This window comes from Cydia fagiglandana, chromosome 17 (assembly GCF_963556715.1).
Source record: "Cydia fagiglandana chromosome 17, ilCydFagi1.1, whole genome shotgun sequence".
NCBI lineage: Eukaryota > Metazoa > Arthropoda > Insecta > Lepidoptera > Tortricidae > Cydia > Cydia fagiglandana.
This window is the reverse complement of record NC_085948.1, coordinates 7,536,505-7,550,594: the sequence shown is the minus strand read 5'-3', so window position 1 is coordinate 7,550,594 and position 14,090 is coordinate 7,536,505. Positions and strand designations below refer to the sequence as shown.

At 38.4% G+C, this 14,090-nt stretch overlaps 2 protein-coding genes across 3 annotated transcripts in view; both read left to right on the top strand.

The window, feature by feature from the left end:
• The window catches only part of LOC134672391 (protein spaetzle 3), a 48,212-nt gene extending 34,281 nt beyond the window's left edge, over positions 1 to 13,931 (top strand). The window contains exons 4-8 of one of the 2 annotated variants that reach the window (XM_063530270.1): positions 8,679 to 8,770; positions 9,197 to 9,229; positions 9,787 to 9,987; positions 10,354 to 10,479; positions 11,303 to 13,931. In XM_063530270.1, coding sequence (XP_063386340.1) covers positions 8,679 to 8,770; positions 9,197 to 9,229; positions 9,787 to 9,987; positions 10,354 to 10,479; positions 11,303 to 11,459 — 609 coding nt within the window. In that variant the 3' untranslated portion in view covers positions 11,460 to 13,931. Of the gene's footprint in view, positions 1 to 8,678; positions 8,804 to 9,196; positions 9,230 to 9,786; positions 9,988 to 10,353; positions 10,480 to 11,302 lie in introns of both variants that reach the window. The other variant, XM_063530269.1, reaches the window with a different exon arrangement.
• The window catches only part of LOC134672872 (cuticle protein 1-like), a 195,652-nt gene that overhangs the window by 19,599 nt on the left and 161,963 nt on the right, over positions 1 to 14,090 (top strand). The window lies entirely within an intron of this gene.

The window sequence follows — 14,090 nt, the reverse complement described above, 5'->3', positions numbered from 1 at the left end:
GCATGGTTGCCTTGCAGTATTCACTACATGTTACTCCAATTTCGGAAAACGAAGACTGACTGTTGATTGATTTGTATTTAAAGTTGCTTGTATAAGTTGTATCCCCTCATTAACACACAAAATGAGGTTACGGTACTAACTTGTAATTAATTAGCGAATAACTTGCCAATAAATTAACAGCGGGAATTTTAATAGTGTAATTAACGCAACAATTAAACGTAAATTGAGATTAATCAAGCAACTCTAGAATGCTTCGTAGCAATACGCTTCGTCTCCATAAGTCCTTAACATCTCCATCTTCATAATGGGCGCACTAAAAGCATAGACTTGTTATAAATAAATCTAATGCTTAGCCGCCTAAGCCTAACTTGGTATGGTTTAAGTAAGGAGAAGTAAGCGTACGAACGCACGTGCATTATTTACACAATGAAGAAGCAATTGATCGCGCTGACTGAATTGTAAAATCATACTGTACTGACTCTGTTCCCAAGTTTTCCACTTTATTCCCAATCATTTTTCTTCTTTCATCATCTCCTACCGGTTATCATAAGAGCTATGACGATTTTAGACACAGCGCCGTGAAGTAATAATCGTGTGCCCTGGTTGAACCTAGTTCGAAGATATTTGAACCCGAGTCTCGTTATGATTCGGGTGGTCACTTTTCCTAGATCTTTCTTTACATTTAATAATGTAAAGATAGATAGAGAGAAGAGAAGAGTAATGAGTCTGAATAAATGTCTAAAAGGCTTAAAAGACAGACCCTTTTTGTGAAAGTGAAATCAAACATTCAAGTTGCGCCGAATCACTTGATCGTGGGCTATTCCCATGCTTAATTCCCATCCAACTCGTCGTATTTTAGGGTATTTGACTGTATTAAAAATAAATTATTTCACGCCATGCATGAAATAAAGCACCAGAACATTAATAGAGAAACGTTGACAGCAGTTATTTTAAGAGACAATTTCTATTTTATAAATTGTATACCTACAAGTACATATAAAGAGTAGGTAACTTGACCATGACGTCATTGTTTTATGTTTCATATTGATTCCATTCTAGTAAATCGTTTTGACAGTTCGAAAAAAGAAATCTGATTTGACTAATAGTCAAATACCATATTTCCTAATAAATAAATAAATCGCCAAAGCTCAAACTCTACGACACGTGATTGAAATTGCGGCGGCGTAGGACCGCAGCCCGCAGGAAACGTCCGCTCAACTGAGTCACAGCGCGTGGGCAAACCACAGATAAAGTACGTGAACGATTTACATTAGTGCCTGCCTGGCTGCTGGGAGAGCGTTCACCTTGCTGCACAATCTATTATCTTTCACACGTAGTTGCAGTTTTCCTTTGCATTTCAAGTAGAAAGATATATTTAACTTGCAAACTAATATGACAACATTTCTTGTCAACTGAACTACCTCAACATAAAGAAGCATTCCTATTTAATCGTTATTTGTTTTACAAGGGGGCAAAGTTGTTGTTTAAAAACCGCTCGTGCTAATATTGATACCAAACCAAGTCAAATCCAAATGAATGTTATTAAATATTTATCATCCAAAATCATAATTTAAAAGTCAATTCTACCAGCAAACATAAGAAAACAACTCAAAATTTGCATTTGATTACTTTGCACGACATGTGAATAAAATGCAACTTTGCTATCAGTTTTTGAAGTGCAAAAACTGATAGCAAATGCAGCTGTGTGAAGTTTGTGAGGGGTGGCCAAATTCAAATACCTAGGTTGTACAATCAACGACAACAATACCCGTGACGAAGAAATCGACATTCGCATTCAGAATGCCTTGCGATGCGGCGCAGCTCTGCATAAAGTCTTGGTGTCCAGGCTTCTCAGCAGAAAAACTAAGATCCGAATTTACAAGACCGTGATACGACCTATTTTAACATATGGATGTGAAGCCTGGACACTAACTCTGAAGGAGGAAAATAAGCTGTTGGTGGCCGAAAGGAAGATTCTCCGCAAAATCCTCGGCCCAACGCAGAGACCCGATGGCAGCTGGAGAATCCGAAAGAACGCCGAAGTTGAAGAACTAGCTGCTGAACCAAACATCATTGGTGTGACAAAGGCGCAAAGGCTTCGGTGGCTCGGCCATCTTCAGCGAATGGAAGGTGATCGGGCGGTGAAAAGAGCGTTTGAGGGAAAACCGATAGGACGCCGCCCGGTTGGTCGACCTAGGTATCGATGGGCGGATGTGGTGGACGCTGATCTGCGCGAGCTCCGGGTTGAGAACTGGCGAGACACGGCGCAGGACCGGGATCAGTGGCGAGCAGTCGTGTTGGAGGCCAAGACACACTTTGGGTCGCTGCGCCAGAGGAGTAGTAGTAGTAAAGTAAGCCTTTTCGAGCTGGTGTGGTGAAAATATTTTATTTTCGTACAACGTCCAATTCCAACGAGTTGCAAGTCTTTGCTGGCTTTTCTTTAGTAAACTTGGTAAAAGACTCCCCGGAAAGGAATGTAAAATTGTGTATTTTATCTTATAATAATGACGAACACTTAAGCATACATACCAATTTTTTTAATCCAATCATCTTTCTGATTCAGATTTGATGGATATCTGAATAAAAAGTGATTCGTGTGGGAAGTGCGTGCGGAATTCTGTTGTTACTAACTAAAATTTTAAAGTCTCGATTTTTTTGAGCATTTATTGGGTATATTCTGAGTATATGTACCTATCAAATACAATCACTGACCAAGCAATCAGCTTTACAGAACACCATGAGCGACTACAGCGACGGCAGCAAGACGCCTTTTCAAAGTTTCAAAATGCATTTATTTCATTATTTATAGACTATATTTCCATAATCACTATCACCCAGGCCGGTGACAGGCCAGGACGGTACATCAATAAAATGATCACACTATCACTACACTATCACTGCACCTTATAAAACAAAGCCCCCCTTGGTAGCTGTCTATTTGTGTGTGTTGTATGATTGTTGTTCGCGATAAACTCAAAAACTACTGAACTGATTTTCATGCGGTTTTCACCTATCAATAGAGTGATTCTTGAGTTCTTGAGGAAGGCTTAGGTGTATAATTTTTAAGCCGGAGCGGATCGCTAGTAATATTTGTTTCCCTGGAACCTAAACCTAAACCTTAACCTAACCCTTACCCTAACTCTTAACCCTTAACCTAAACCTTATTTCTTAAAATCTGTATGATGTTGTTGACGATGAAAACCTTAATAAAATATACTTACCTACCCAAATCGTTATTTGTTCTACTGTCCACAGAAAAGACTCCCGTTTTCTTATGAACGTGTTAGAACCAGGAAAACAAAAAAAAATATTTTATTTCTAACTTGTGTGAGCCCACAAGTCTCACGACAATGTCTCCAGGCATTTAAAATAGTTCTATATTTCGAGCTACCAAAATCATTGTTCTAGTGACTCATTCTAAATGTCACGTTCAAGATTACGTGGTCTGAATCTCGTCAAAGACGCGCAAATACCGCGAGTTGTATCGAGATTCAAAAACAAAATAACAACACCAATGTAATACCAACACGCAAGGTGTCAATTTTTTTAAATGATGGCTTTACCATTTTAGAAATAAGTAAAAGACATTGTTGGGGATTTTCTCTGGGCAATGAAATCAATAAATGTCGCCAACAACGGGAACAGCCACAGCCGTAGTTATTTTCTTATTAACGATAACATATGTTACAAAATCAACGTGTATAAAATAAAGTAGGAAATGTTTTTCTGCGGCATAGGATCAATAGCATGCGTAGAATCCCCAAATTAACTCGTTGGGATAGATACTATTGCTAGTAGAATTAACAACCTGTTACCGAAAAGACTTCTACAATATGGACCAGAATGTTGCAGGATTTCGAATGTACTTAGTACCTAGACACTGGACGAGGGCGGCAAGGAAACGGGTACCTACTGTGGCGAACCTTTGCTCTGCCTAAGTCTATGTCTAGAAGTAGACATATTTTGATTTATATATTTATGATGATGATATCTGTGCGTCACAATCGCATAAATTACATTTGAGAACAAGCAATTGTATGCACACAATAATATTCAATATAATTTTAGTACGTCCAACGCACATTTAAGAATAAGCCACTTGGGTCTTGCAAATGCCATGGTTTGCATTTAGATTTAATGCCTAAATGGTTTAGCATAAAACTCTGCCATCAACCGTATAATGGTCACGTTGACTTTAGTGCTAATACAATAACAATAGGCAACTATTTAAAATAAAGGCATCGAAATACTTGGAATGAGGCACAATGTAAATAGTTTGAGTTTAAGTGTAGGAAACAAAAATTATTACTGGAGGCCTATATTTAAATTTAAAATTCCTGACTGAATTTGTAATGTTAGTTAACACCACTCAGCTGCACCGAAAATGCTATGTCTGCAGTGGCGGATTTGCAGTCTTTGCCGCCCTAGGCCCCAGGCCCTGTAGCCGCCCCTTTCTCAGTACCCATCATATTGACTACATATTTTGAGTTATTTCTTGTTATCATCATCGAATTTTTTGTCACAATTTGCCGCCCCCAAAAAACTTGCCGCCCTAGGCCCGGGCCTACTTTGCCTTAGGGCAAATCCGCCAATGTATGTCTGGTTATGATACAACTTGACACTTATCAGTAGCGCATCTAAATTTGCAAAACAAGATATAAATTACACCGTTTTCAAGCGAGTTGTCTTTTCGGGCCGCCGATCATAGAGCATACTGCTTTTGTTTCCATAACAATACTGTTTTATTTAAAACAGTCTTTTGTTACATCCTAGTCTTTTGTCGTGTTTCTGGAAAATACCGTCGCGTAGATATATACATAATGTATACATACTACATAGGTAGCTTCGGCGATGGTTAAAACCTTGTTTAATTTTTGGGTCTTCTGCTATACTGCCTCGTGCATAACATTTGTAAGTGATATTGGAATGGTAATGAAAATGTGAAATCTGATGCGCAAGAAAATTATAAACAATTATAAGAAGGGTAAAACATCCGTATAAGTGACATCCAATAATCAATTATTAAGTACTTACTGTTGTCTTGTGCGGTGGGGCCACAGATATATAGGTAAACCGATATACCTACACCTTAAATCTAATATAACACAGAACCTAAAATTTAAGAAAAATGTATCAGAATTTTTGGACGTAGACATAACGAATCAAACGCCTAAACACTTATTCATGTACGAAAAGCCACTACACAATGATCCTACGAAGCGCTAATAATTCCTAAGATAGGAATTCAGATACATTTTAAGATTTACATTTTCATAAAACGATCATAGACGTTAGTGATGACTATGTAATTAATTAAAATATATTCCTTGTTAAATCCAGTTATTATCATTCGCCGTTTTTATTGTGACCTTACACCGGTCGTTGGCAGATAGTAAAGACGATTCGGCGTCATAAGCCTTCAAAATAATGATTATCTCAAGCGGTCCCCGGATAAACTTTACAATTGCGACCGCAAAAACAGAACCGGCAACTAAAGACATACATATACTTAGTAATAAATCATTTGCAAATAAGTTCAGGCGCCAGAAGATGGACATTCTCATTTTTTGCTTACAAAATATATGTTAATTTATTTCGTACCGTGCAAGGTTATTGACACAGTTGCGTCTAAAACACAGGACTACTTTTGGATTACAAAACTTTAGGCGCCTCCCATGGCACTATCCATTTTTTTTGTATTTTTGTATTTTGTTTCGTAACGGAAATCCACAAATCATGTTTACATTCACGCTTAATTAATCTCAATGCTATTAAGCAATAAATCACACCTCAGTTTTAATAGTTATGTGAAGTGATCCGGCTGACATTTTATTTCGGACTAGTTCATTATGTTGACTCACTTCTATAACTTTAAAATTAGACGACTTCTCATACCTACAACCAATTAGTCTAATGTTTTCTATTACATCATTCTGACATACAAGTTCATGTCGGGGTAATTATTATTGCGTTACTCGAGCGAGCGTATCGCGGGATATATCTTAGGTTGATGTTACAATGTGCGACGCGGTATGAAAACGTCTAGGTTGGGTGATTCGATAGCCTGGCTAATGCCGAATTTGTTCATATAATTAGCGGACTCTTCGCAAGCAGGACGTGTTAATGAAGACTGTAATTAGCTAATTTGACAGCGGATATGGATTTGTTCCACCCGAGCCGTATCGTGAGTTCATTCTTGTTTAAGTTTTGTTTGTCATTTGGTTTGACTGCGTCGTATTTTGTTATGCCGGCTAATAATGTGATATTACCTGCCTTCGTGCTGTTTTTAAACATTTTAAGCGACTTTCAAAAAAGGAGAAATCTATTTATTGTATATATGTACCTATAACTATATAATCTTTAATTGTACCTACAGTATATTTGTTTCAATTTTTTTTAATAATGTTTGCATTACGATTAAATAAAATAAATTGTACAGTGACGTATCAAATGTAAATTTTATGAATAAATAATTGAATTGAGTGTTCTGCTTCTAAGTTGCATGTGTACGTATTTGGAGTGATATACACATATTTTTGCATGTTATAAAAATAAGGCAAGAAGGAGCCTATAGGACTGTAGGTGTTCAGGAATAGCATTTAGGTGTTCATGTCTGACCGACGAGATCGAGCTGTAAATAGGGATTAAATAGGGATTTCTCACTGCGGTAAACAAGAAAATATATTTCTTAGTTAAAATAAAACATATAAACTAAACATAAAACTAATTAAAAACTAAAGAAAAACTGCGGTAAATAAATGAATAAAACTAGCTTCCGTCACAGGGCGGACACGCCATACATCGAAAATCATTTGCGTTTATATGTGTGCACGGCACGTCTGTACACGCGTCATTGTGTGAGTAAGTGGCTTAGGGCTGACTCGTGCGGCGCGCGGGGAAGGCGAAGCCGAGGTTTGCCGAAGCCGGCCGAAGGACACGACGAGCGGCCCGCTGCGTTGTATAATTCGACCGAAATATGTACGTATAAAAACAAAATAAAGGTTTATGTTTTATTTCGCTCCAATTGTTGAATTGGCTTTGTCAGTTTATAGTCCTGCACGTACTTTGACTTTCAACACGCCATTATTAAATGTACCTTGTTGTTGATGCCTATTGATTAGGTATTTTATATAGATAACATACATAATTAATTCTTAAATTCTTAAAATTAAATTAAAAATCAAACGCGAATGTCCCGCGACCAACAAGTTCTTTTTTGTGAAAAGTGTTAAACTAAAAATAAAACATTTACGAGGAATATCTGTGTAGAAGGTCTAGTTACCTTAGGTACTTTAAATATTAAATGTTGGCTTAACATTCACAAATTCAACGAACGGGTTTTAATTCATATGATATTATTATTTTTACGCAAAAGTATAGCCTTATTTACTGATACATATTTCGTCTCTTTGGAAAACTTTATTATTATTCATTTCTACAATAAGTAGGTGCCCGTACATCGCACAATACACCGGCATTTTGAACATTGCGTCATCGCGTCGCGGCGTCGCTAGCCGAACTGAGCGTATGTCAGGAGTCCGTCAGAACTCAGTCGCGGGGCGAGGTAATCCGAGTCGGGGCGGGGCGGTGCGTGTCCGTTCTGTATGATAATACTATTACTTATTCTGTGCTTCCGTCCACCGACTTTCGTCTTCGTTCGACTGTGCCATTACAAATGCTAAATAAAGTATCATATACCTATATAGGGTTTGCATGACGGATCTGAAATGTATGGGAATATCCGCGGATGCGGATCCAGATCCGGATAATTTTATACATTTCGGATCCGGATTGCAAACCCTAATCATCATAATAATATGTGTGCAAATTCCATTCATATTTAATTCACCCGTTCAGCCGCTTTTTGCGAGATTGCATAACAAATATTTTTTATTAGTAAAATATATATAATACCTACTTAATGTTAACATTAACGTGAATTAAAATTAAAATGTAATTTTTAGTCCATTAACAGTTTATTGGTACCAAAGTACTTATACTCAAGGTTAAGATTTTTACAACATTGCTATAGCGATCTTGTAATTAAACTTTAAAATTTAATACATTATACAGTCATTAATGGTTTTACCCAAATAAATACGTATTTACGTACGTCGTCGTACGGTTATCCGATAATAAGAGTCTTACCTTATAACAGAAATTAATGTTAGGTAAGTATAGGTACCTAGTTACCATAATTACTTATAAACAATTAGTGTTGGGCGAATACTGTTCGAATTGCTGGCATTAGGAAATAGTAGTTATAACGGTGTTGACAAAACAAGAAGTGGTATCGGGAATGTAACTGTAAATTAAGTAAGTGCTGATATTTTTGAGCTCCTTAGGCGACTATACATTTGAACGCGTAAGATAAATATATCTCTATTTAAAATATACCAGAGTGTCAGATATTTCTGGAGCATTGTTTCATTCGCAACTATTGATCTAGTAGTAGTTGTAATCAGTTTATTGTACACAACACAGGTTTACATAAAATTGACAGAAATAGAAGTATAGGGATCTTTTCTAGCTAACCTACGACTCCTACGAGTAGATGAGGGATCTATATTCAATACGTAAAATAAAAACAAGTAATTTAATACGAATATATGATGCGTTCCTAAACTAAATTTGCGTTTTACCAACAAAATAATGATGACCTCTCTGTTAACTTTCAGATCCTATGGACGGCTCTCTCCGTGGCTCTGGGGTATGAGCTTCAAGGACAGATCATCAGAGGCGTGCCATGCGTTAAGCGCAACTACCAGCTGTACTGCCCTACAGCTGGCAATACCTATCCCTTGTAAGTTAACCGTAATCACAGAATAAGTACCTACCTAAATAATAGTACTGCCGTACAGAAAGGAAACTTCCTACAAAACCGAAGTTTGACAGCGGTTCAGGGTCGGCAGCGGTTTCTAATATGTGGCACTATCCCTTTCGGCTATTTAGAGTTGTCAAAAATCAAGTGATTATTTTATCTGTGATCGTGCACGCAAAAAGAAGTCAAGTGGTGCCAACCCTAATAATTGCTCGGAGCAATGCTGAGCCGAGCGGAGCCGAATTTGGGGTTTCGCATCCCTGCCATAATATATACCATAGATAGCTCTACTTATTCAAGGCTCCGAGGTACGATCTTCAAGGACAGATCATCAGAGGCGTGCCATGCGTTAAGCGGAACTACCACCTGTAATAGGTATTGTCCTACGGCTAGCAACACCTATCCCTTGTAAATTACCTACTTTCATAGTCATGGACAACTCTCCACAACTGGAATAGGTATGAGCTCCCAAGAACAAATCGAGGAAGTGACGTGCGTGAAACCACACTTCCAGCTTGTATGGCACGCAGACCTACCATTCACTAAGTAGTATACCTATATAGTGTCTGCTTGGCATTTCTCCCTGTTTTTTTCGGACCTGACTGTTCTACTCCAACCCAGTGTAGATAATATTTTGTTGGGATGAGTCCGGTTTCTTCACGATGGGTATACTTGACAGTGGCGGAGCGTCCATAGAACTCGATTCCCATCGGCTTGTCTGATATTCAGGCTCTTGGGCCATTTTCTTTAAACTTTTGAAGAAAAGGAAGGGCAACTCAGCAACGGCTTGCCTATGAACAATCTAGACGCGCCGCCACTGATACTTGATCAGGTGTCGTGGTTCAGTTGATCTTTTAACTGCACCATAGTGTGTCCACAGAATACTAAACTATTGACTTACGTCTAATTCGACTCATATTTTCTTTTTACTCTATCCACGACTGATCGCCATTTTCTCATTCCAGAGACAAAATCGAAGAGTTCATAGACGAGAACAAGGCGCTAATAAAACGGATGTACGGGTCGTTCGCGACCCCTGGCGGGAGCCGCGTGCGCCGCGCGCCAGGGGTGCCGGATATGCACGCGGGGGATTCTTACTTCCGTCATGTCAGGCAGGCGTCCAACACAAACCTGCCTGATCCGCAGTCGGTTAATAGTACTGGCCGGTAAGTTTTTAATCCCCGACGCAATATGAGGAGTGTAATATGTTTGACGCCGTCTGTCCGTCTATCTGTCTGTGGCATCGTAGCGGATGGGCTGATTTCAATTTTTTTTTACGTGAAGCGAGTTTTCCTGCGGTGGTTCTTAGCTATGGTTTAATAGAAATTGTTCCAGCGGTTTGAAGAGAGCAAGGTATTAAATCGGTTTAGTTTAAGTCCCAGTTAAGGCTTCGGAGCCTTTATATGGGATTGACCTACACTTGACTTAAAAACTTGAGTAGATTTAAAACGAGATTAAAACTCTTTCATCCCCCATGATGAATTTTATAAGCAGCTGTTCAAATAATCTTACTTTTAACTTATCATTTTCAGAGTGGACTCCTGTCAAAGTAAAACAGAGATCATGACGCCTTATTGGGCGCTCAACTCCGCAAGAAAGCTACGAGCTATCGTGAACACAATGCACTTCGAGCAAGCCATACACCAGGAAGTTTGCAGGTAAAAAACTTATGTATCAACTTCAATACAAATAATCTTAAATACCTATTTTGTTTTCTGATTAAGGTCTGCTAGTTCAGTTAGTTCGCCAAAGGCGCAGTAGAGAGTGTTCTAGTATTGGCTAGAAGAGGGAGGGGAGGAGTGAGTCCCACGTACCATCCCATCCCCAACGGGCGTTCGCAGCCCGGGGGTGAGATATGTAAATGTATTTAAAAAGAAATACGGAATTCTCGGAATAGCACAAACAAAGACAAATTTTCTTGCCGTCTGGCTAGAATCCGAGGCAACGAGACGATTTTTGAACTTCGAACAAAAAATGATTCGTTTGAATGTTGCATGAAACATTATACCAATCACAAGTCCCTCGATAAGATAAGATAAAAGATAAAAAATTGTTTATTCAAGTAGGCATATTACAATGCGCTTATGAACGTCAAATAAACCTTTACCGGCTCCAACCGTACACCTCTGCCCCGAGAAGATTTAAATCCCCCCTCAATTGGAGGAGGGTATCCCAATGTGGGACCGGCAACAAACTCGACGGGACACATCTTTTCAAAACATTATTACATCTTATAATTAACATGCATTACGAGTAATTAAGAAAAATACAATTTAAATTACTATAGAATTCATGCAATTATACTCAGTGAGTACATTAACTTTATACAAATACGTAACTCTTACAGAAAACATATCAAATTCTTACAAAAGGAAAAGAAATAAAATCAATAAAAGAAATGACTCGCTCCGGCGGTACTCTCTTTTATATTTATAATAATCACTGCCAAATTAAGCCTCACATTTCGTTTTTCTATTTCAGCAAAAAGTCAACAGCGCGATGTATGGGCGACTGCGGCTGCGAGCAGAAATACAAATGGCACCGTCTACTAGCTTACGACCCTAACGACGACTGTGCCGGGATCTTCATGGACTGGTTCCTCTTCCCCTCTTGTTGCGTGTGTCGGTGTAAACCTTAATTGTCCCAAATTGTACCTATACTTAATAGAAGTTAGTGCGGCCACAATTGCGAGCATTACTAATAACATCGACTTCTGGCATGTGACCCTAACGATGACTGTGCTGGCATCTTTATGGACTGGTTCCTCTTCCCTTCTTGTTGCGTGTGCCGGTGTAAACCTTAATTGTCCCAAATTGTATACTTAATAGAAGTTAGTGTGGCCACAATTGCGAGCAGTACTAATAGCATCGATTTCTGGCATGGGACCCTAACGACGACTGTGCCGGGATCTTTATGGACTGGTTCCTCTTCCCATCTTGTTGCGTGTGCCGGTGTAAACCTTAATTGTCTCAAATTGTGTACTTAATAGAAATTATTGTTGCCACAATTGCAAGCAGTACTAATAGCATCGACTTCTGGCATGCGACCCTAACGACGACTGTGCCGAGATCTTTATAGACTGGTTCCTCTTCCCCTCTTGTTGCGTGTGCCGGTGTAAACCTTAATTGTCCCAAATTGTACCTATACTTAATAGAAGTTAGTGCGGCCACAATTGCGAGCAGTACTAATACATCGACTTCTGGCATGCGATCCTAACGACGACTGTGCCAGGATCTTTATGGACTGGTTCCTCTTCCCTTGTGTGTTGTGTGTACCGGTGTCACCCTCCCCCCCAATGTACCTACTTGATAGAAGCTAGTGTGATTGCAATTCTTCTTCTTTTTAGGGGCTGTATAAGGCTCCGAAGCCTATGTATTACTGCGACCATTCCTGATCTATTGTGATCGCCACCTACTACAACTCCTCGATGCGTGATTGCAATTATGAGCAGAAGTACTAATGGCATCGGCTTCTGGCATACTATCCTAACGACGGTATATTTATGGATTGGTTCCTCATCCCGCATCGGGTGCCTATGTTTTTGTAACTATGTAATTGTTAACTGCTCCACACTGTGTACTTGGTAGAACTTAGTGACTTCCGTCAGAGCAGAGTTGCCGAAAACATACTGCATTGAAAATGTTTGTTTTTTTGGAAAAAAACATTGTCTATGTTAACTCAAGTAAAAGATACCGTGTGCCTAAAAGTAGGTACTCTGTTAAGATCTTGTATCTTGAGAGAGTTAGGTACATTTACTTTTTACATGCACTGTTTTTCATGTGAAAGAAAGGGACAAACTCCGTTTAAGTCATCTTTCAGTCGTTTTTTCGCATAAGTGCACTGTTTTGGCTGCAAGCTGATATTTACTATCATATCGTATAGGTATACAATTGCTGTAAAGTTTGATAAAATAGACTTAAGTAAGAAACTACGAGCTATCCGCTATAAACGTTAACTACAAGTCAAAGTTTAATATTTATAAAATTGATTGTAAATAGATTATAAAATAATGTATATACTTACCTATTTTAAATTGAATCGAATATGTTGGCTTCCTTTTATAATCTTCCATGGTCATAGATATATAGAAATTAACATTAGATTTAAAGAGAAACACTGCCATTGTACGTACAGTACATTTTGTATTATTTATTAGGATAATTATATAAAGTTCAAGCCCGAACATCAACGCAAAATCGTATAGTATTTTTTAAGTGATTTTTGATATTTCTAATGTCTATTGCGATGAGTTATCTACTATTTAACATGAAACAGTCTGTCCTCACATAAACGCGCTTTCGAACTTAATTATTCATATAGTTTCAAACTAAAAAAGCGTACTCCCATCTTAAATTCCGGCAACGCATTTACAACCCCTCTGGTGTTGCGGGTGTCCAATTAAATTGTTCATGGGCGACGGTAACCGCTTACCACAAGTATGGTAAAGTATGGGATTCATCTGCTCGAAATAAAAATAATCCTCTTCAGCCCAATTTAATTACATTGATGTGTAAATAGTTATTGGCGGAAGTCTACCGCAAACTATGCCATAGTGAAAACGGAAACGGATTTCAATTTACATCAAAACTGGATCTCTGGCTGATTTATATATATAAGCCGTGGCGAGTTCTCGACGCTTCTGGGCTATAACCGCGAAAATCGAAGTTCGCAAATTGCGGGCATTTTTCTGTGTCACTCTAATTACGTCTTCACTGGAGTAAAAGAGAAAGATCCCCGCAATTTGCGAATTTCGGTTTTCGCAGTAGCCCATCTGACTTCATGTATTTTTCGGTTTTATAATGGTGTCTGTAAAGCATTATTATTACCTACGCGATTTAAGCACAGTTTGAGATTTTGTGTTGCTGTGTAACTATTTGTACCTACTGGGTTTAGTTTATTAGCACCCGGACTCTCATTATAAGTATATTTGGCCCAGAAGACACTTGAAACTTGATTATTTTAATGTAAATTCGATAATTTTAGTGATTGACAATCAAATATGTATAGAATTAAATATTATTCTAAGGTTAATGTAATATTATAAGCATACCTACCAATGCAACGTCCGTAGGAGAGTACTTAGTTTTTGGTTAATAAAGTGCAATGAATATTATATGACTTTTATTTTGGATTTTTCGTTCTGTTCAAATAATAACAGTTAGTAAACCCTGAGTTACCTCTTTCTCGCTCTTACTTATGGGTGCGGCGCGCCGTGACCTTGAAGCAGTGCGGTAGTCTGTTACGGCTAGTAGACGTCGTAGTCGGTGCC